The 19,831-nt window shown below is 48.0% G+C and overlaps 2 protein-coding genes across 3 annotated transcripts; one reads left to right on the top strand and one right to left on the bottom strand.

Moving 5' to 3' along the window:
* Positions 1-5,589: 5,589 nt before the first annotated feature.
* Positions 5,590-8,175, top strand: LOC109786663 (probable ribonuclease P/MRP protein subunit POP5). 2 transcript variants are annotated; one of them, XM_020345237.3, is made up of 4 exons: positions 5,590-5,890; positions 6,866-7,072; positions 7,194-7,331; positions 7,794-8,175. In XM_020345237.3, exons 2-4 carry the CDS (start codon positions 6,901-6,903, stop codon positions 7,940-7,942), a joined length of 459 nt encoding a protein of 152 aa, XP_020200826.1. In that variant the 5' UTR covers positions 5,590-5,890; positions 6,866-6,900; the 3' UTR covers positions 7,943-8,175. The 2 variants fall into 2 exon arrangements, with proteins under 2 accessions (XP_020200826.1, XP_020200827.1); XM_020345238.4 differs by having other exon boundaries at positions 5,614-5,890; positions 7,194-7,324.
* A 1,022-nt stretch (positions 8,176-9,197) lies between these two features.
* On the bottom strand, positions 9,198-10,353 carry LOC109786664 (uncharacterized). Its single transcript, XM_020345239.4, has 2 exons — positions 9,822-10,353; positions 9,198-9,441 (listed from the first exon to the last, which is right to left on the bottom strand). Exon 1 carries the CDS (start codon positions 10,216-10,218, stop codon positions 9,838-9,840), a length of 381 nt encoding a protein of 126 aa, XP_020200828.1. The 5' UTR covers positions 10,219-10,353; the 3' UTR covers positions 9,198-9,441; positions 9,822-9,837.
* Between the last annotated feature and the right edge of the window lie 9,478 nt (positions 10,354-19,831).

A 19,831-nucleotide genomic window follows, 5' to 3' on the forward strand; every position in this document is an offset into this window, starting at 1 on the left:
TTTCAGACCCATTTGACTTTCCAGTAAAAAATGTAAATTCACGCACTACAGCCAAAGTTTCTGTTTTTGTTCTGCACATAGTAAACAAGCAATCTAATCATCCTAAAACCAAAGCTTGGCACATTATTTTTATAAAAAAATGGATATACACAAGGGGATAATTATTTATAGAGAAACTTCCATGAAAAATTCTACATTATGAACACAAGTGCTCAAGGTCGACCCTCACTTCTTCAATGCATAACTTTCCAATTACTTCTCTTTTTGAAAAACTTTTTAGGCATGAGAGGCAAGTAATTTTTTTTGTATTTTCATTCTTTTAAACTTTTTTTTATGTTTCACCCACAACTAAACAGAAACAAAAAGGAAAAACAAAATCTACTTAGTGAAGAGAGCAAACAAGCATACACGAGAATATCAACCCCACGCTATTGCTCCCCGGCAACGGCGCCAGAAAAGAGCTTGATAATCCCCAAGTGCAGGGAATCATCGTAGCAATTTCCAAAGGTGGAAGTGATAAGTATGGAGTGTCGAACCCACAAGGAGCTAAAGGTAAGATCAATATTCTCTCAAGCCCTATCTTCCACTGATATGACTCTACGTACACCGAACATTTGCTTCCAACTAGCAACGAGAAATAAAACTACGTTGTGGGTATGAAGAGGGTAACTTTGTATGGTATCGGAGAGCTAAAACATAAAAGTAGGTGCTGTTATCATAAAGTTAGAATATATTACTAAATATTATAAATAGCGAGTGTGGAATAATGATGGATCGGTGTGTGGAATTGTCCTAGGCAATTGTTAACAAGACCGATAGTCGTCATTGCAATTTCATATGAGGGAGAGGCATAAGCTAACATACTTTCTCTACTTGGATCATATGCATTTATGATTGGAACTCTAGCAAGCATCTGCAACTACTAAAGATCATTAAGGTAAAACCCAACCATAGCATTAAAGCATCAAGTCCTCTTTATTCCCGTACGCAACAACCCCCTTACTCGGGTTTGTGTTTCAGTCACTCACCAACCCACTATAAGCGAATCATGAACGTATTGCAACACCCTACAGCGGGAATACCTCACGCTTGAGCGACACGGAGGGCACCATAGGACAGCACCAAAATAAAACATACAACTCGTACCAATCTAGATCATCGATCAACCCAAAGACAAAGGATATCTACTCAAAACATCATAGGATGGCAACACATCATTGGATCATAATATGTGGCATAAAGCACCATGTTCGAATAGGGATTACAACGGGGTGCAGGAGAGTGGACCGCGTAAAAGAGATGAGGATGTTGATGATGGTGGTGATGTTGATGAAGACGATCACCGCGGCGATGATTCCCCTCTCGATGGCACTCTGGTGCCACCAAGAGAGAGGAGGAGAGGTTCTCCCCCTTGTGCTTCCTCCTCCATGGCCTCCCCCCTAGATGGGGAAAGGTTCTCCCTCTGGTCCTTGGCCTTCATGGCGATGATGGCCTCTCCGGGATACTCCCCCATGGCCACCGGTGATGATGGCCCCCTCCGGCAGGGTGCCGGAGAGGGCCTAGATTGATTTCTCATGGCTACAGAGGCTTGCGGCGGCGGAACTTCCGATCTAGGTTATTTTCTGGGGGTTTCTATATTTATAGGAATTTTTGGCGTTGGCTTCACGTCAGGGGGGTCTCCGAGTCGTCCACGAGGCAGGGGCCCAGGCCCAGGGGGTGGGCGCGCCCCCACCCTCGTGGACAGCCCGGGACTCTTCTGGCCCAACTCTTTTGCTCCAGGGGCTTCTTTTGGTCCATAAAAAATCAATAAAAATTGGCACATCAATTGGACTCCGTTTGGTATTCCTTTTCTGTAAAACTCAAAAACAAGGGGAAAATAGAAACTGGCACTGGGCTCTAGGTTAATAGGTTAGTCCCAAAAATCATATAAAATAGCATATAAATGCATATAAAACATCTAAGATGGATAATATAATAGCATGAATACTTCATAAATTATAGATACGTTGGAGACGTATCAGCCATGACATCTCCCTTTTACCTCTTTCAACGCCCCACCAAAATTGCCTCATTAAGCAAGTCATCTCATCACAAACAGAGGCCAGTAACCGAAAGACACTCATTACGTATGTCGGAATTGCTTGGGCAACAGTCTTAATAGAATCTCTTTGCTTCCAGATGGCATACACTCCAATCCACCAGTATTCTACTAAGCCTCTCTAGAATAGATTCAAAATGACCCTTGTGCATTCTTCCATCCGGAACGGGAAGCCCTAGATACTTTGGATTAAACACTTCCTAAGAAACTTGCAAAATTGTTTTCACCTCATCAAGAACAACCGCCGAGCATTTCTCAGGGAAAATGATGGAACGCTTAGAAGGGTTAATAAGTTGCCCCGTCGATGTCGCATATGTGTTCAACAAACCTTTCACCACTGATGCCTGCTGAGCAGAAGCTCGAAAAAATAGTAGTGAATCATCTGCGAAAAGCAGATGGGATATAGTTGGTGCACGCCGGCAAATTTTCACCGGTTCTAATCCATCCTCGACAATTTCCTTATTCACCAAGGCAGACAAGGCATCAACAAAAAAATAGGAATGGGGATAATGGATCACCTTGTCTAAGACCTCTAGATGGAGAGAAGGATTCCAATAGCTTGCCATTGAACTGAACAGAAAGGTCGAGCGTGAATCATATAGTAGATATGATCAACATAGTGATGTTCACCATTGAAACTACTCCATCTCACGTGATGATCGGACATGGTTTAGTTGATATGGATCACGTGATCACTTAGAGGATTAGAGGGATGTCTATCTAAGTGGGAGTTCTTAAGTAATATGATTAATTGAACTTAAATTTATCATGAACTTAGTCCTGATAGTATCTAAGATGGAGAGAAGGATGAGGCAATCCGTTCCATGTCAGAGGGGGCAGAACACCATGACCCGTCTTCCTTCTTCGGGCGCTGGATATAATTCCTTCGAGCCCGCCAGACTGCTCGACGGTGAAGGTACTTTGTGTTTCTCCCCACCCTCCTTCAACCAAGTCACACGGGAACATTGAAGCCACATCATCTCCTCCCGATAAAGGAGCTCATCAAGTTGAAACATCTTATTACGGATAGTTGCATGGTCAGCACTCCCCTGTTGGAGCACGTCCAACTCACACCTTAATTTCTCAATCTCTTTCAACACGTTACCAAACTTGTTCCTGCTCCATTATTTTAGATCATACATCAACTCCTTTAAGGACGACGCAACAGTACCCAGGTCACCATCTGGACGTTTACTTGCCCACACATGTGCTACCACCTCCGGGAGTGAGCGATCCCTCTCCCACATTATTTCGTACCGAGGGCAAGCCCGGCGTCGCTGGTTATTTACGTCAGGAACCAGTTGCACTACAATGGGTAGGTGATCTGAGCGTGAAGATTCAAGATGCATCACTTGAGCAAAAGGGAACAGCTCCTTCCATGCCTCGTCCGCACAAGCGCGCTCGAGTCTCACACGAACATTTGTGTTGCCGCGCTACCCATTATCATAAGTGAAGGGAGCACCAAGAAATCCAAGATCCCATAGTTCGCAATCTGTCAGGGCATCTCGGAAAGCTATCATTTGATTTTCAGCATGCATGGACCTTGAGAAGTGCTCATGCTGCTACATAGCCTCATTAAAATCGCCACACACCATCCAGGGGTCATCTGAAACACTCCAAAGCCTTGTTAGATGGTCCCACATCAAATGCCTATTCTCCACGCGAGGTTCTCCATAGACAAAGGTACGTCTCCATCGAACACCACAGGTATTATCATCAATCATTACATCAATATATCGGGAACAAGAGTCAAGAACTGAAACTTGTAGAGATTCATCCCAATAAAGGGCCAAACCCCCACTCAGACCATTGCTTGAAACACCACAAAAACCTTTCAGACCTAGTCTCCACTTAATCTTCTGAACTTTGTTAGCATCCTGTCTTGTTTCACTCAAAAAGAAAAGCTTTGGGGAGTTGGCTTGTGAGAGGGCCAAAACTTCACGAACTGTCCGACGGTTCCCTACCCCCCAGCAATTCCATGCAAGTATATTCATTGCACCACAAATTCAGACAAACACCTTCTTGAAGCAATCCAAAACAGACTTAATTTTCCATCAAGATCAAAGGCACATCCACACAAAAACCAGCCACTCTAGCAAGACATCTCCACAGCACGAAGACTCTGAAGGTCCCTGGAGAAAAACGAACACTAGATGACTAGATGAAGCCGACTAAGACAGCAAATCCACACCTAGGCAAGAAACAATGTTCATGGAAGGGTCGGAGATAAAACAGCCGATTTGGCGAGCAAGATGGCTAGAGAAGGTTACGAACTCCCTACTGCCATGCAGAGGGGTCGGAAAGATCTGCAGCGTAGGTGCCGCCGCCAAGTGGCGGACTGCTGCGACGTCGCTGCCACCGCACCGAAGTGGCGGCCGGCGGCGGCCGCACGCGAGACCTAGATCGCCTTCTTAATCACCAGAGCCCACGTACCGGTTCGTAAAGGCGCAGTAGGTGTTCGAGAACCTATGTATTCACTTAGCAAACATATAGTACATGTTGGATATGGACGAGTGGTACATCGAGATCTATGACCAGTGAACATATGTTTACTTATTTTTAGGACAATATGTTTAATTTTGGACGCTGAGAACGTCCACACGTGTAGCATACTAGACATCCGCCCACACAACCGTGTGTGGCGTAAGTAGGAGGCAGCCCACACGGGTCTTGTGTGGGTAAACATTAGAACTGCCCACACATGTGGGCGCAGCTACTTCGTGTCACACGCCCAACAAGTACTGCTCATCCCACCCCGCGCGTATGGCACAAAGCAAAAATGCCCACACATCCTGGCACAACTACGTTAGTTGCCGCGGGATGACGCTTTAGTTGTCATTCGGGATGGCAAATGTAGTTGTAAAAGCATGGCAACTCTCTCTGTTTTGGTTAATTATAGTTGCCATGTCTAATTTATGATAGTTGCCGCGTGCAATCAAACCATAGTTGACATGTGTGCTTACCTAGTTGCCATGTATGGTTAATCATAGTTGCCATGTATGGTTAATCATAGTTGCCATGTATGTTTACCTGGTTGCCACGTACACGCAAGTGCAGTTGCCATCTACCAACGAATCATAATTGCCATGTGTGTTTACCTAGTTGCCATACGTGCAACTGCAGTTGACATCTATCACCATACGAGCGTCGTGTGGGCGAAGAGCAGTTCACCCACACGCGTGGACTGGTTGGTGACTGTGTGGGCGGAAACTGGTTCGCCCACACGGCGCAGCTGCCAACCGCGCGCTGCGGGTCGTGTGGGCGAGCGCTCTAACGCCCACACAACACACTATGCCCACGTGGCATTCAGATTCCTCTAAGTTTCATGCAAAACAAAATCAAGGTGGATCAAGACGTGTGGGTGCAAATATGCCATACGTGTGGGTTACTTTTTCTGTGAGAGAGAGATTGACCCCGGGGTGCCAGGAAGCCTATTTTACCTTTTTTTAGGTAGCCTATTTTACCTACCCTTTTTTAGGCTCTTTTTTTTTAGGCTCTCCGCCAATAGACGGCCCAGAGAGGAGAGCAGGCGCGGCCTGCGGGCTGGGGCGCGGTCCGGGACCTGGCTGCCTCCGCGCGCTGCGCCAGACAGAGCGCCCCGGTGCTCCCCCACCTCCGCTAGACTGCTGCGCCGCCGCTCTGAGCGCCGGCCCCTCTCTAACTCCGGCCCTGCTCGACTGCGTACGTTCCGGTGCTCCCCCGCCTCTATTAGTCTGCTGCGCCGCCGCCCTGGGCGCCGGCTCCTCTCGACCTGCTGCGCTGCCCGCGATTCTGCGAGCTTGCCATTAACAGGTGATTTCCCCACCCAACCCCAATCCCCACCAAAGCACTAGCCTGGTCGTTTTTTTTCTAACTATCACACCGCTCGTCTAGTCTATCTAGGTGATTTCCCTGATTTGTCAATTTTTCTTTCTTATTAGGACTTAGGGCTTGCATTGATATATGTTCTTATCAATTCATGTTATATAGAAATACTGTTTATTCAAGGTGTAGGTTCTTTCTGTTCTGTAGGTCATGTAAAGCTCATATCAAACAGTGAAATCAATGATTTGATCTGGTAGTATCTTTTGTATCCCTGCTCTATTATATGTTGTTTTGGTCATGTTTAATCTACTTTGTTGGATCATCAAGTGTTGAGGTTCAAATTTGTGCCATGGAGCCATATTCCCTTAATCTGTTTGTGCTTTGCCATGGGGTACTTTTTGGGATAGTTCTAACCTCTAGCTGCTTGAATTTTGGCCTGGGACTTTCTCGAATCCCGGCTCCATGGATCTGCTAGCTATTGTTCTGTCGAGTTTCCGCCGTCTGAGAATCTGATTATGAGAACGGAACATGGTCCATTATAACAGCCCATTGATTCATAGCAGCAAGTTAGGACTTAGCAGTGAGGACTGAGTGGACTTATCTATTAGATCAAATGGCTTTTTTATTTGGAATTGTAAATAGTCATTAGCCTTGACTGCGTTTGTTTACTAGTCTATTAGATGGATATGTTTTTTTAACACATGAAATCGTGGGTGGTGTTTCTTTTATGTTTATTGACTGATGTAAATTATATGTTTGCAAAACAGAAGAACAAGGGTGGTTCTTTGAATTTTTTTGAAACTTCAATACCCAAACGGAAAACTGTAGCGGTGTGTACTTTTAATGGTATAGTGGCGAAGATATATCTTTTAATGGCCTGGCTATGCTCCTTACTGCATTGGTTCTCTTAAAGAGGTGCCGTTGTTTGAATTTTGATCATCGTTCATCTTCATGAAAATCCAGGTCACGATAAGCAGGGGCACAAGTGGTTTTACGCAATGGTTCATTTCAAGAACAGGTACATGGTGATGGAGGTCTTCATCGACGCTAGCAGAGGAGAGGCTGATCCTGTCATCCTCACCCAGTTCAACATAACCAAAGTGATCAGAGACAGCATCCAGCTCAACTTTGGGGAATGCGGCCTAGCTGCATCTCTTGGATCATTGCAAGGTGCTAATAATTTCTAAAGCATCATTAATTCCTTTAGATTGCATCATAAGTGTTTGGGGTGTGTTTTCCAGTTCTGTTTAGACTTGTAGAAGTACTTCTGAGCTCTGGTCATCTTCTGCAGTGAAGTATGTAAATCCTGTGACGAAGCTTTGCGTAATCCGAGTGTCGCGCGAAGATCACCAGAAAGTGTGGGCTGCTATCACAATGGTGAGGAGCATTGGGAAGATCCCAGTATCGTTCAACCTCTTGGATGTGAGTGGTAAGTGGATAATTGATGTCTTTGTTCTTTTCCTTTTAATAATTGGTTTGTTGCACCATGAGTCTATTTAACAATCTGCTTCTTAGTACTTCTGAGTGTAAGGTAAAGTTCAGTTAGTAATCACATGACCTCCTTTCTAATTTTTGTGCATGCATGTGTTTTTTGAGTTTGTTGAAACTACTTCTCTCACCGAGACCCCGAGACTTGGTTTTGATGTATTCCCTGCACAAGCGTTGGCCTGATGATGTATGTTTTTCCATGTATAGAGCCCAGACTTAGGTTCTGAGTGTTTTGTCTCTGCACAAACTTTGGCCTGCTGATGCTACTCCATGAATAGTTTTGATGCTCATCCTCATATCGTTTAGTGTACTAGTTATTTTGCTGCAATGCCTAACAGAAAGGAATGTTTTGCAAGGCCAATTGTGGCACTTCAGAGCTGACCGTCAATCTACTCCTTTCCAGGAAGTATCAGGGCCTGCAAGAAAGCCGCGCTGGAGTGCGAAGAAGCGAAGTTTGAGCAGTACAAGCTGGCAGCTGGTGATCGTATGACGCAGGAGATCATCGAATCCGTGCAGAGTTGCTTTGCCAAACTTAAAGGATTAGACAGTTAGTAAATTAAGTTTGTTCCATGCCAGCAGTCTCGAAAAGAACCAGTAATCTAGACAAACGGCATTGTCGTTGCTCTGTCCAAGGGCGCCGCAAGAAGGCAGCTTCCATGCCCAAAAAAGGCCCATTCTGGAGGGAGCTTAGGGAAAATGATGTTCTTGTGGAAGAAATGTTGTGTAACTAATCATGATTAAGCCAGCATCTGGTATGGCACAAAAGAATGATGCAGTTTAGCCCATGTTTTCCTGTTTCTTTAAGCTGGTACTACTCTTTATCAAGCGTTTTCATGTTTCTTGAATCTGATGTTTACGCTTTGCAACAAGAGCATATGCTACATGATAGTTTCACCGATGAAAAACAGAAAGTGAATAGTACAATGTCCTCAAAGGAAGCAAAGAGTAAAATTTTGCCAGGTCAATAAATATGGGACATGAGAAGCAAATCTAGATACAGTATGTTGCAAAAGCGGAACAGAGGTTAACCAGCTAGCCTATGGGACACAACCCACATCATTTGCTGAAGTGCAAACTTTTTCATTTCTTAATGCTCTCTGCCACCTAGCTTCAATAAGATTGGGGATACGTAGGCACATCACCCCTGATAAAACACAAAACAAATTGTGCAAGAGGGAATGGAAGGAAACAAAATTTGGTTGGCGTTTTCAGTCCCACAAGCCACAACAATGCATACCTATCAATTATCTTACCGGATCAATTCAGTCCCTTCAAATTAATACTCCCTCCGCCCCGAATTACTTGTCGCAGAAATGGATGTATCTATACGTATTTTTAGTTCTAGATACATCAATTTCTATCCATTTGTGTGAAAGGTAATTTGGGACGGGGGGAGTACCAGATAAGAGCAAAACCATGAATCGGAGCAGTTCCACAACGACTGAGCACAAGAGAAGCTCAAGCAACAATCTGGCACATCCTTTTAACCAACTCCCAACATAAATCCGTGTTTACCACAAATACCATCAGTTCTGTGTAAGCAAGTCACTTCAAAATTTATATGACAAAATTGACAAGCAACTTCACATTCAAAGCATTACTTGAATCCCATACGTTGATTTTGGGTGACAGGAACATTCAACAAAAAGGTCACGAATGTTACATGTATCCTGATTATCAGGGCATCTTACAACTGAGACAGGCAAATAAGGCAAATAAAGCATCTGCAAAGACAAGCAACCATCACTTTATAAACAGACAACACGGTGCTTTTCCGGCCACAAGGATAATGAGGTGCCAAAAAGAATATCGAAGAACATCCTGACAATTTTAACTCACCGAATCACGACAGTGATAACAGGTGTTGCATGTATACATCTTATAACATTAGATTGCATGTAAACAACAGTACAGTTTGATATAAAAGGTGCATCCTCTTGCAAGTTTGAGGATATGGTAAAACTAGCTTTTCACCTAATGTTTTTGGCACACAGAAGCAATGTTTCCCTTGACGACATCAAGCGTAGACAAGGAGGCCCATCAGAAGTTGCCTGCGGATAACACCAGACACAACCTAATCAGTTTACAAGATTATGAATTTATGATCATGGAAGCTACGCATACTCTACATTAGTACATACCAGAGCAGTGTGCTTTAGCTTTCTATTATGGACAATGATTCTTACAACTATACAAAACCTCAGATCAAATAAATACTTCTGGAGATTAGACACAAAACAAAGAGGAGCCTTAGCATTTCTATTTCGTATAAATGAATGTCGTAACTGATCCTCCAATTCGCCTGTTGATTATACTACCCAGCAACAGAATTCTGCCGAGACTGGTGATAGATTGGAAACTCCCAAACATCTAATCTCAAAATCTACCGCAACAAATCGACCAACAAGCATAAACGACCCCCAAATCATACCTTATCGAACCGGAGCTCAGTGGTGGTGTCTGTGGCCGTGGTCATGGCCGTGGGAGGAGGAAGAGCAGCCGCCCTTGCCGCCGCTGGTCCCCTCGCCGGCGTCCCCATGCGGATTCCGGCGGCCGCCGTCCGCCTCGTCGTCGCTGCAGTCCTCGTCGAAGGGCACCTCCTTGTGGAAGATGCAGCACTTTTTGGAGCTCTTGCGACCGAGGGACTCGTTGTCGACGGTCCCCTCCTTCCAGGACACCTTCTTCTTCGCCCGCCGCTTCAGCCGCAGGACCACCGTCTCCGGCGGCGGCGGGGCGGCCGCAGGGGCGGAGGAGGAAGGGGAGGGGTCGATCGTCACGGTCACGGATCCGGATGATGACGACGACGGAGGCGGCCCGCGGGTAGCCATAGCGATCTGCGATTTCTCCTCGTTTCCTTGCTCTCTCGCTTGTCTAAACTTTCCCCCCTTTCGTCCCCCTTCAGATTTTTATTTTTCATTCATGGTTTGCGGTGCCCCCTTGGGAAATTGGAATGGAAGTCCGGGCGTAGAGCACACCTTTTTTTTTTCCTTTTGAAGGCGTAGAGCATATTTGCCTCCCATTTGATTATACTGTACCAGTTCGCCACGTTTCTGTCAGAAAATCCAACTTCAAAACTGCACGAGTATTAACAAAATAATAAGGTTCGGAAATTCAATTTTGCTTCCGAGAGCACCTGCTCCCGGGCCCAAAAGTAATTTTTGAAATGTCAAAAAAATCAAGACAAAATTTTTATATCATCCAAATGCTACCCGTAAATTTTGAGGCAAAAAGATTAACCATTTTGGCCTGTGAGAAAAACAAAATGAACATCAAATCTTACCCAAAAATGTCATCCCAAAATTGGTTTTTCCACCGACGAAACACTACTATTTTGTTCCGCATGAAAATTGTCAAGCATACTTGGGACACTAACATTAATATCCACAAAAAATTCAGGTTTTTTAACATTTAATAAAACGCCCCTCCCAGATACCTTATTTTTATAAATGTAACACAATAATACTTCCTCCATTTCTTCTTACTTCACATATGATCTTTAGAACCGTAACATTATTGGTGTTCTCGGCAAGGCCCTTATCTCTTAGTTGCGATCTAAATCGTCCTAGTAAAACCATAGATCATGTAAGCTTATGTACTTTATTACGTGACTGGGAGAGTTCATGTCCCAATTTTTTTATATTCTTCTTGTTAGCCTCGATTCCTCGAGAATCTTACCCGCTTCTACACTGAAGTATACCTGACCATCTGTCGGGTCAGGCCTAACAAAGCCCGAAGTAGAAAACCTAGACACGGACCTAGCCTGGGCCGGCCGTCGGGCCTAGTTTTCAGGCCCAAACCCAGCCCATCAGTGAAAAGGCCCGTTGGGCCTCGAGCCGGGCCTCTTCCATAAAACACAAAATATGGCAAGCCTGGGGCCGGCCCGGCGTGTCCTTCGGGCTCAAAACTTAGGCCCGGGCCCAGCCTGAAGTGTCCTTTGGGCTCAAAACTTGGGCCCAGGCCTGGCCCGCGGGCAAGACCGGGTTGGGTCGGGTTGGGCCGGTCGGGCCGGGTATCCCATGGCAAGGTATACACGGAAGACACACTTGGTGGGGTTCTGCATGATTCAATAATTTTGTCTGTTCTCAATGGTTTGGACGAGGTCAGGGGTAAGATCCCTTCACGATCAAGTCATCTATTGTTGAGGATATAGACCTTAGAGTCATCCGCCAGGAGGGGCCGGGTTACTCTAATGGTCATTGCCAGAAGCCCGACGCCAAGCTTAAAGACGGTGGGCCGAAGATGGGCTTAAGACCCGGATATGGTTTAAGGCCCGTAGTTACAATCATTATTATGGTAGAACCTGTAGTGTAAGGCAAGAATAGTTAAGAGTCCGAGCCGGACACTCTTATGAGCCGGCCGGGACTCTGAGAGCTGCAGGGCGTCAGCCTCCCTATATAAAGGGACGACCCGACAGCGGCTTAGAGAGAAGAACAATCTCGACGAAAGCCAGGCATAGCAGTTAAGCTCCCTGGTCATCGAAACCCTAATCAATACCACCGCAAACTGGACGTAGGCTTTTACCTTCACCGTAAGGGGCCGAACCAGTATAAACCCTCGTATTCCTTGTCCCGCTTAACCCCTTCAAGCTTCCTAGTAGCGATGGCTCCACGACTAAGTCCTAGCTCGAGGACATCTGCCGTGACAATTCCACGACAGTTGGCGCCCACCGTGGGGCCAGCGCACGGTGGATTTGAGTTCTTGAAGGGCAGCTTCGAAGGGCTCAAGGGATACGCTGTGGGCCGGATGACCAAGAGTCGTCGCGGCAAGCTTTACATCGACGATGCAGACTGGGGCCCCGACGCCGGCTCAATTGAGTACGGGTACCGGGTCCCCTTCGGCGGAATTCATGTTTTCATCGGCAAGATTGGTGAGCCGGGCCTTGAGCCGGATCTCTGCACCGATCTCATCGAGGTGGCTCAGCGCGCACGACCCGCCCGGGCCCGTCCTGCCTTAAGGCATGCTTTTGTAGGGTGTATCCACGGAGGACTCTCTGATCGATCTGGATCTGGTGATGAGACGGCCGCCGACTCTGACGGCGAGTCGGCCACCGGTGAGTCAAACTCGTTGTATCAACTTCAAGATGACAGGCTCATGGGTTGTTCCGATGGTGACAGTGTTCCGGACCTATTTGAGCCGCCAAGCCGGGTGGGAATCTTTATGGCCGGTGCACAGCCTGTTCAGAACCCCGCGGCTGGAGTAGGAAACCCGGTGCCTTCTCCGGCTCAGGTACTGATGGATCTCACGGACAAGATGACGGCCCTGTTAACCGCCACGGTTGACCCGGCGGATCAAGCTCAGCATGATGCGGAGGTGGCACAGTTAAAATTGGATCTAGTGAAAGCTAAGGAGGACCTTGCAGCGGAAGGGATCAGGATGGCTGCGGAGAGGGCGGCTCTCGATGCCCAAACTCAGTTGATCCAGGCGCAGTCCTTCCAACTCATGATGGATCAGAACGCGTCCAATGAGGTCATGAGAAGGAGGCATCAAAAGACCCAATCTCGGCTCCCGCCGGTTTACGATCCACGCAACCTCTTCAGCACGCCAGGTGCAGGGTCTAGTAACCCGCCCGGGGTCATAGCGCCCAGGTCTGGGCCCCCTATTCAGCCACGAGTGATGGGGCCTCCCCAGGTGCCCCCTGCCCCACCTCAGTATGTGCCAACACCCCCGAGTCATTATAATAACCCGCTGGAGAACATGGTTGCTGCGGCAGCACGGCTGGCGGCTCTCCCAGTTGACGGCGACTCTCCGACGGCTATTGAAACCCGGCGGATCAGAGAACTCCTTCAGACGGCACTGGCGCAGCAAGAGGCGTACTCCTACAGCCGGGATAGGATCCACTCGACCCCTCGTCCGGGCCGGAGCCCGAGTTACAGCAGGCACATGGTCTCAGCGACCGGCTCAAGCAACGTCCGACGCCATGACCCGCCCCCTGGCCATGGCCTGGCTTATAACGGGGCCTGTCACGCAGCGGACCAAGACAGAGCACGGCAAGAGGCGGAGCAGGTGCCTCAATTGACGGCTTACCAGACCCCCCCCCCCGGCTTATCCGTCGACGTGGGTATCCCTACCAGGATGGGAGGTGTCCCCTGTTTAGTGCCGGCTATCTGCAATGAACGTTTACCCAAGGACTTCAAAGGCCCTAGGAAGGTGCCCAACTACACGGCTGACTTACAACCCGTAGCCTGGATCGAGAGTTATGAGATGGCCATGGAGCTACTGGAGGTCAGTGAGGCGGCAATGGCCAAGTACTTCACCATGATGTTGGATGGGACTGCCCGCACTTGGTTAAAAGGGCTACCACCGAATTCCGTCGGGTCTTGGGCTGAGCTGAAAGCTCGGTTCATCCAAAACTTCAAAGATACCTGTAGGTAGTCTATGTCAATTGTGGATTTGACTAACTGTAAGCAGCAGGAGGGTGAGTCTACGACACATTGGGTTCGCCGGGTTAAGGAGATCATACACTCGTCAGACAAGATGGATGCCGGCTCAGCAGTTTTAATGCTGGAGCAGAATTGTCGTTTTGTGCCCCTGAAGATGAAACTCGGGCGGCTTAAGCGCGACTGCAGTGACATGGGCACACTAATGGCGGCTCTTGTCAAGTACGCCGATTCTGATGGTACCAAGGATCCCCCTTCAGATGAGGAAAGGACAGGGAAGGGAAAGAAGAATGGCAATGGCAAGGGTCCTCAGCATAACCCGGGGAACCAAGGAGGAGGCAAGCGCAAGGCAGACGGCAGCCTAGAGTTTGTAGCCAACGCCAGCGCACAAGGCAATAACCAGCGACGCAAGGGGAGGCCCCCTCCCCGAGGCGGCGGGTCAGGACCAACACTGGAGCAGCTGTTGAATGAGCCTTGTCCAAGGCATCGCTCTAGAGAGAAGCCAGCGACTCATCTATGGAAGGATTGTGCAATCATGAAGGCATTTAAGAACTACAATGGCCTGGGCGGCGGCTCAGGCGCCGGCGGTTTTCATGGCCCGGGCGGCGGCTCAAATTCTATCCTCAGAACGGTCAAGGGGGCTTTAATCAGCAGTCTAGCCAGGGTCATCAGCAGCAGCAGGGGGGTTATCAGACCAATCCAAAGCAGCTTAGCGGGGGACAGTATCATGTGTTTACCACCAGTCTATGTAAACGAGATCAGAAGCTTCATAAGAGGGCAGTAAATGCCGTTGAGCCAGCGGTTCCACGCTACTTGCGGTGGTCTGAACAGCCTATAGTGTGGAGTAGGGAGGATCACCCTCCCCGGGTGGATAATCCGGGTCACTTGGCCTTAGTAATGGCTCCTCAGGTGGGAGGATATAAGTTCACTAAGGTGCTCATGGATGGAGGCAGCAGCATCAACATCCTCTATTATGAGACTTTCCGTCGTATGGGGTTGATTGATAAAAACCTCAGCCAGTCCAACACTATTTTCCACGGTGTGGTACCGGGTAAGTCGGCTTATCCGGTCGGCAAGATTGAATTGGAAGTGGCCTTTGGAGATGAGAACAACTACAGGGTGGAGAAATTGACCTTTGAGGTGGTCAAGATAAGAAGCCCGTACCATGCTATATTTGGACGGCCGGCTTACGCCAAGTTCATGGCACGGCCGTGTTATGTGTACTTACAGCTCAAGATGCCAGGTCACAATGGGACCATTACAGTTCACGGCAGCCGGAAGGTGGCCTTGGAATGTGAGGAAGGCGATGCGGCTTATGCAGAATCTGTTTGTGCAACAGAGGAGTTGAAGTTTTACAAAGATAATGTTGACCCAACAGACATGACCTCTCTGAAAAAGCCGACTACGGAAAATGAGCCGGCGATGAAATTTAAGTCGGCTGATGAAACTAAGCTCGTTGATTTTGTCCCAGGAGATTCATCTCAGCAGTTTAGCATCAGAGCAAATTTGGATCCGAAATAGGAAGGCGCGCTCATCGAGTTCATCCGTGAGAGTAGGGACATCTTCGCATGGAAACCTTCTGACATGCCGGGTGTACCTAGGTAACTCGCTGAGCACACTCTCAATGTTGATCCGAAATTTAAGCCGGTCAGACAGTTCCTTCGGCGGTTTAATGAAGAGAGGCGGAAAGCTATTGGTGAAGAGGTGGCCCGGCTCTTGGCGGCCGGCTTTATTGTTGAAGTCTTTCACCCAGAGTGGTTAGCTAACCCGGTGCTCGTACTCAAGAAGAACGGCACTTGGCGGATGTGTGTGGACTACACGGACTTGAACAAAACGTGTCCGGCTGATCCTTTCGCCCTTCCCCATATTGATCAAATTATTGATGCTACGGCCGGTTGTGCGCGTTTAGGTTTCCTGGACGCTTATTCCGGATATCATCAGATTAAAATGGCGGTTAAGGACCAGGAGAAGACGGCATTCATCACTCCCTTTGGAGCCTTCTGCTATGTGTCCATGCCTTTTGGACTCAAGTGTGCACAGGCGACTTATCAGCGTTGCGTGCAGAACTGTCTTCATAAACAGATTGGGCGCAATGTTCATGCTTATGTGGACGATATTGTGGTTAAGTCCATAAAGGAGGAAACCCTGATAGATGATTTGAGAGAAACCTTTGATAATCTCCGGGTCTACAAGATGATGCTTAACCCGGCCAAGTGTGTCTTCGGTGTTCCTGCAGGCAAACTCTTGGGTTTTTTGGTTTCTAACAGAGGCATTGAAGCTAACCCAGAGAAGATCAAGGCCATCACCTCCCTGGCTAAGCCGGCGTGTATAAATGACGTTCAGGGCTTGGCGGGTCGCATCGCTGCGTTAAGCCGGTTTATAAGCCGTCTGGGTGAGAAGGCCATGCCATTATATCAGTTGATGAAGAAGACTGAGAACTTTGTCTGGAATGATGCAGCTAATACTGCCTTTGAGGATTTGAAGAAGCAGCTGGCAGAGCCTCCAGTCCTTGCTGCTCCGGTTGACAAGGAGCCCTTATTATTGTACGTAGCGGCGAACACACGAGCCGTCAGTGTGGCTATTGTGGTGGAGCGCAAGGAGGAGGGTAAGGAGCATCCGGTTCAGCGGCCGGTTTATTATGTCAGCGAAGTGCTCATTGAGTCCAAGCAGCGGTATCCGCATTGGCAGAAGCTTGTGTATGGTGTATTCATGGCAAGCCGGAAACTTAAGCATTACTTTCAGGGTCATCCCATCACCGTAGTCAGCTCTGCCCCTCTTGGTGATATCATTCGAAACAGAGAGGCCACAGGGAGAGTAGCTAAGTGGGCTATAGAACTTGGACCTCATGGTCTCAAATACGTGCCACGCACTGCTGTTAAATCTCAGGCCTTGGTGGATTTCATCAATGACTGGACAGAGTCACAGGTGCCCGAGCAGAAGCCGGATAACACATATTGGACTATTCACTTTGATGGGTCCAGGCAGTTGGAGGGCTCGGGGGCCGGAGTTGTGTTAGCTTCCCCTAAAGGTGACAAGTTCCATTATGTGCTACAGTTGCTGTTTCCTTGTACTAACAACGCGGCTGAGTACGAGGCCTTGCTCCATGGTCTTCGGATGGCTAAAGAGATGAGCTTAAGCCGGGTAAGGTGCTTCGGCGACTCAGACTTGGTGGCTCAACAAGTATCAGGAAAGTGGGATTCCAAGGACCCTCTCATGGCGGCTTATCGCCGCGAGGTTGATGCCATTGCTGGGCATTTTCAGGGTTACCAAGTGGAACACATCGACCGCAGGAAGAACGAGGCGGCGGATGCTTTAAGCCGGCTGGGCTCTCAGCGAAAACCGGTGCCGCCTAACACTTTCCTGGACGTCCTGTATAGCCCTTCTGTTAAGTTGCCTACAGAGGAAGACTTGGCTGTCCCTGACCCGGAGGCACGACTGGTGGTGGCTCTCCATATCATACCAGACTGGACAATGCCATATCTGGCTTACATGACCCGGGGCGAGTTGCCTGAGGATGAAACTTTGGCCAGGCAAATAACCCGGCGGGCTAAGTCAATGATTGTTATCAATGGGGAATTGCATCACCGCAGTGTTACGGGAGCGTTTCAGCGTTGTGTTTCCCCTGAGGAAGGTCAAGAAATCTTGCGTGAAATCCATGAAGGGGATTGTGGCCATCACGCCGGCTCAAAGTCTCTTGTGGCCAAGGCTTTTCGTCATGGCTTTTATTGGTTGACGGCTCATGCTGATGCAGAGGACTTGGTCAGTAAGTGTGATGGTTGCCAAAGGTTCTCGCGACGGGCTCATATACCGGCTCAAGAGCTGAGGATGATCCCAATTACTTGGCCCTTTGCGGTCTGGGGGCTTGATATGGTTGGGCCCTTCAAAAGGTCCAAGGATAAGAAGACCCACCTTTTGGTGGCAGTTGACAAGTTTACCAAGTGGGTTGAAGCGGAGCCCGTTAGCAAGTGTGATGCAGCCACGGCGGTTCAGTTTATGAAAAGGTGATCTTTCGCTTTGGCTTTCCGCACAGCATTATCACTGACAATGGCACCAATCTCTCCAAAGGCGCCATGGAAGAATTTTGTCAACGAGAGCATATCCGACTTGATGTTTCCTCAGTAGCTCATCCTCAATCCAATGGTCAAGCTGAGCGAGCTAATTAGGAGATTCTGAAGGGCATCAAGCCCCGGCTTTTGGTCCCTTTGCAACGGACGCCGGGTTGTTGGGTGGAGGAGTTGCCATCCGTGTTATGGAGCATCAACACTACTCCTAACAGGTCTACAGGTTTTACACCTTTCTTCATGGTTTACGGGGCAGAAGCAGTCCTCCCCAGTGACATCCGTCATGACTCACCTCGAGTGGCGGCTTATGTTGAGGCGGATAATGAGCAGGCGCGCCAAGATGCTCTTGACTTGCTGGACGAACAACGTGATGTGGCAGCAACCCGTTCAGCGATTTACCAACAAGACCTGCGCCGTTATCATAGCCGCCGGGTTAAATCCCGGGTCTTCCAGGAAGGGGATCTCGTGCTCCGGCTTATCCAAGATCAAACTGATGCGCACAAACTATCCCCGCCTTGGGAAAGGCCCTTTGTGGTCAGCAAGAACTTACACAACGGGTCATATTACCTCATTGACGTCCGGGAGCACAAAGATTCACGTAAGTCGGAAGAAGAGACCCGTCGGCCGTGGAACATAGCTCAGCTTCGGCCTTACTACACTTGAGCCACCGGCTCTCATAATGTACATATTTCTCTCAGCCATGTATATATTATGATAAAGCAATAAAGCAGGACCTCTGTCCTTTTTCTCCTCCAAATGTGCATGTGCTTTCTTTGCAAGATCAACATGGTAACTTGAAGGAGGATCCGGCTTATGATCGTATTCGAATCTAGCCGCAGGTAATAAGGTCACGTGGGGGCTTCCTGTTCAAACATGGGTCGTATTCGAACCAAAGAGAACATAGCTGTCGATACCCATTTGATTGGCAAAGTGCCGAGCTCATTGGGAGGATTTCTCTGATCATATTTGAATCATAGTTTAACCCCTTTGAGAACCGACGTGGATCGTATTCGAATCAGCGTCGTTAAACAATTCTTAAAATCACTTGGGGGCTTCCTGTTCAAACATGGGTCGTATTTGAACCAAAGAGAACATAGCTGTCGGTACCCTCTTGATTGGCATCGCCACACCCACTGGGGGCTATATGATCATATCCGAATCTTAGCTTAACCCCTTTGGGCCGGGTCTCTGGTCGAATTCGAACCGGAAGCCCCCAAGTTCTTCTGCTTTATAACAAGTTTTCTCTGATTATGTCAAAGTGTGTACAGTCAGGTCTCGCTTGGCCGGTTTAAATTTTGATTTCCAGTGTTGGTTCAATACAATAGGTGTCATTAAAACAGATACACCGGAGTTAAGGTACCAACCTTATTACTCGGGTTATCTAAACCGGAAATACGCTGGCAGGCCGCTAAGTGTGTTATCACGGCTATATTAAAGACATAATTAAGGGTCAATCTTTTTGATTCATATCCGGGTTATATATCTAAAACCGATGAATCTCAGCGCGGTAAGCCGCCTAGAGACTTGCGATTTGTCCTTTTATGCAGGATAGTTCAAGTCAATTATTTGAGACTAAGGAGAATGAATGACCCGGAGAAATATCAAGAGACAACTTCAATAGACTTCAGCATTCAATATGTGCACGATGGCACGGCAAAGATAAAATGTTGCACCTACTCTATTACAAGACTCATCGAGTCCAAAAGGGTGGAGCATTGTTTGGTAAGCCGGCTGCAGAAGTTAAGACGCTTGCTGGGTGGAAGTCTCCGGCTCATCTCTTTCTTCTCCTCCGGCTGTCCCCAAGGTCTGGAAAGTCGACGACTTCCAGTCGATGCCGCTCAGCGCTTCGAATTGGGCTTCCTCGTCAATTAACCCGGCCGGGTCAATCTCCGGGGCAAAGGTGTGCTGACGAGCTGGCGGAATTAAACTCAGAGCTTCATAGCGAGGGGTTGGAATCCTCTGATTTTCCGCATTATAACCCGGCTGGTACTTGGTCAGATCCA

This window comes from Aegilops tauschii, chromosome 2, assembly GCF_002575655.3.
Source record: "Aegilops tauschii subsp. strangulata cultivar AL8/78 chromosome 2, Aet v6.0, whole genome shotgun sequence".
Lineage (NCBI taxonomy): Eukaryota > Viridiplantae > Streptophyta > Magnoliopsida > Poales > Poaceae > Aegilops > Aegilops tauschii.

What these genes read in the sequence shown, in the direction of transcription:
- LOC109786663 (XM_020345237.3), top strand. Translation starts at nt 6,901, where the DNA reads ATGGTTCATTTCAAGAACAGGTACATGGTGATGGAGGTCTTCATCGAC. An exon ending in ATCTCTTGGATCATTGCAAG is followed by an intron (nt 7,073 to 7,193) that starts GTGCTAATAATT and finishes CATCTTCTGCAG; the next exon opens with TGAAGTATGTAAATCCTGTG. An exon ending in CAACCTCTTGGATGTGAGTG is followed by an intron (nt 7,332 to 7,793) that starts GTAAGTGGATAA and finishes ACTCCTTTCCAG; the next exon opens with GAAGTATCAGGGCCTGCAAG.
- LOC109786664 (XM_020345239.4), bottom strand. Translation starts at nt 10,218, where the DNA reads ATGGCTACCCGCGGGCCGCCTCCGTCGTCGTCATCATCCGGATCCGTG.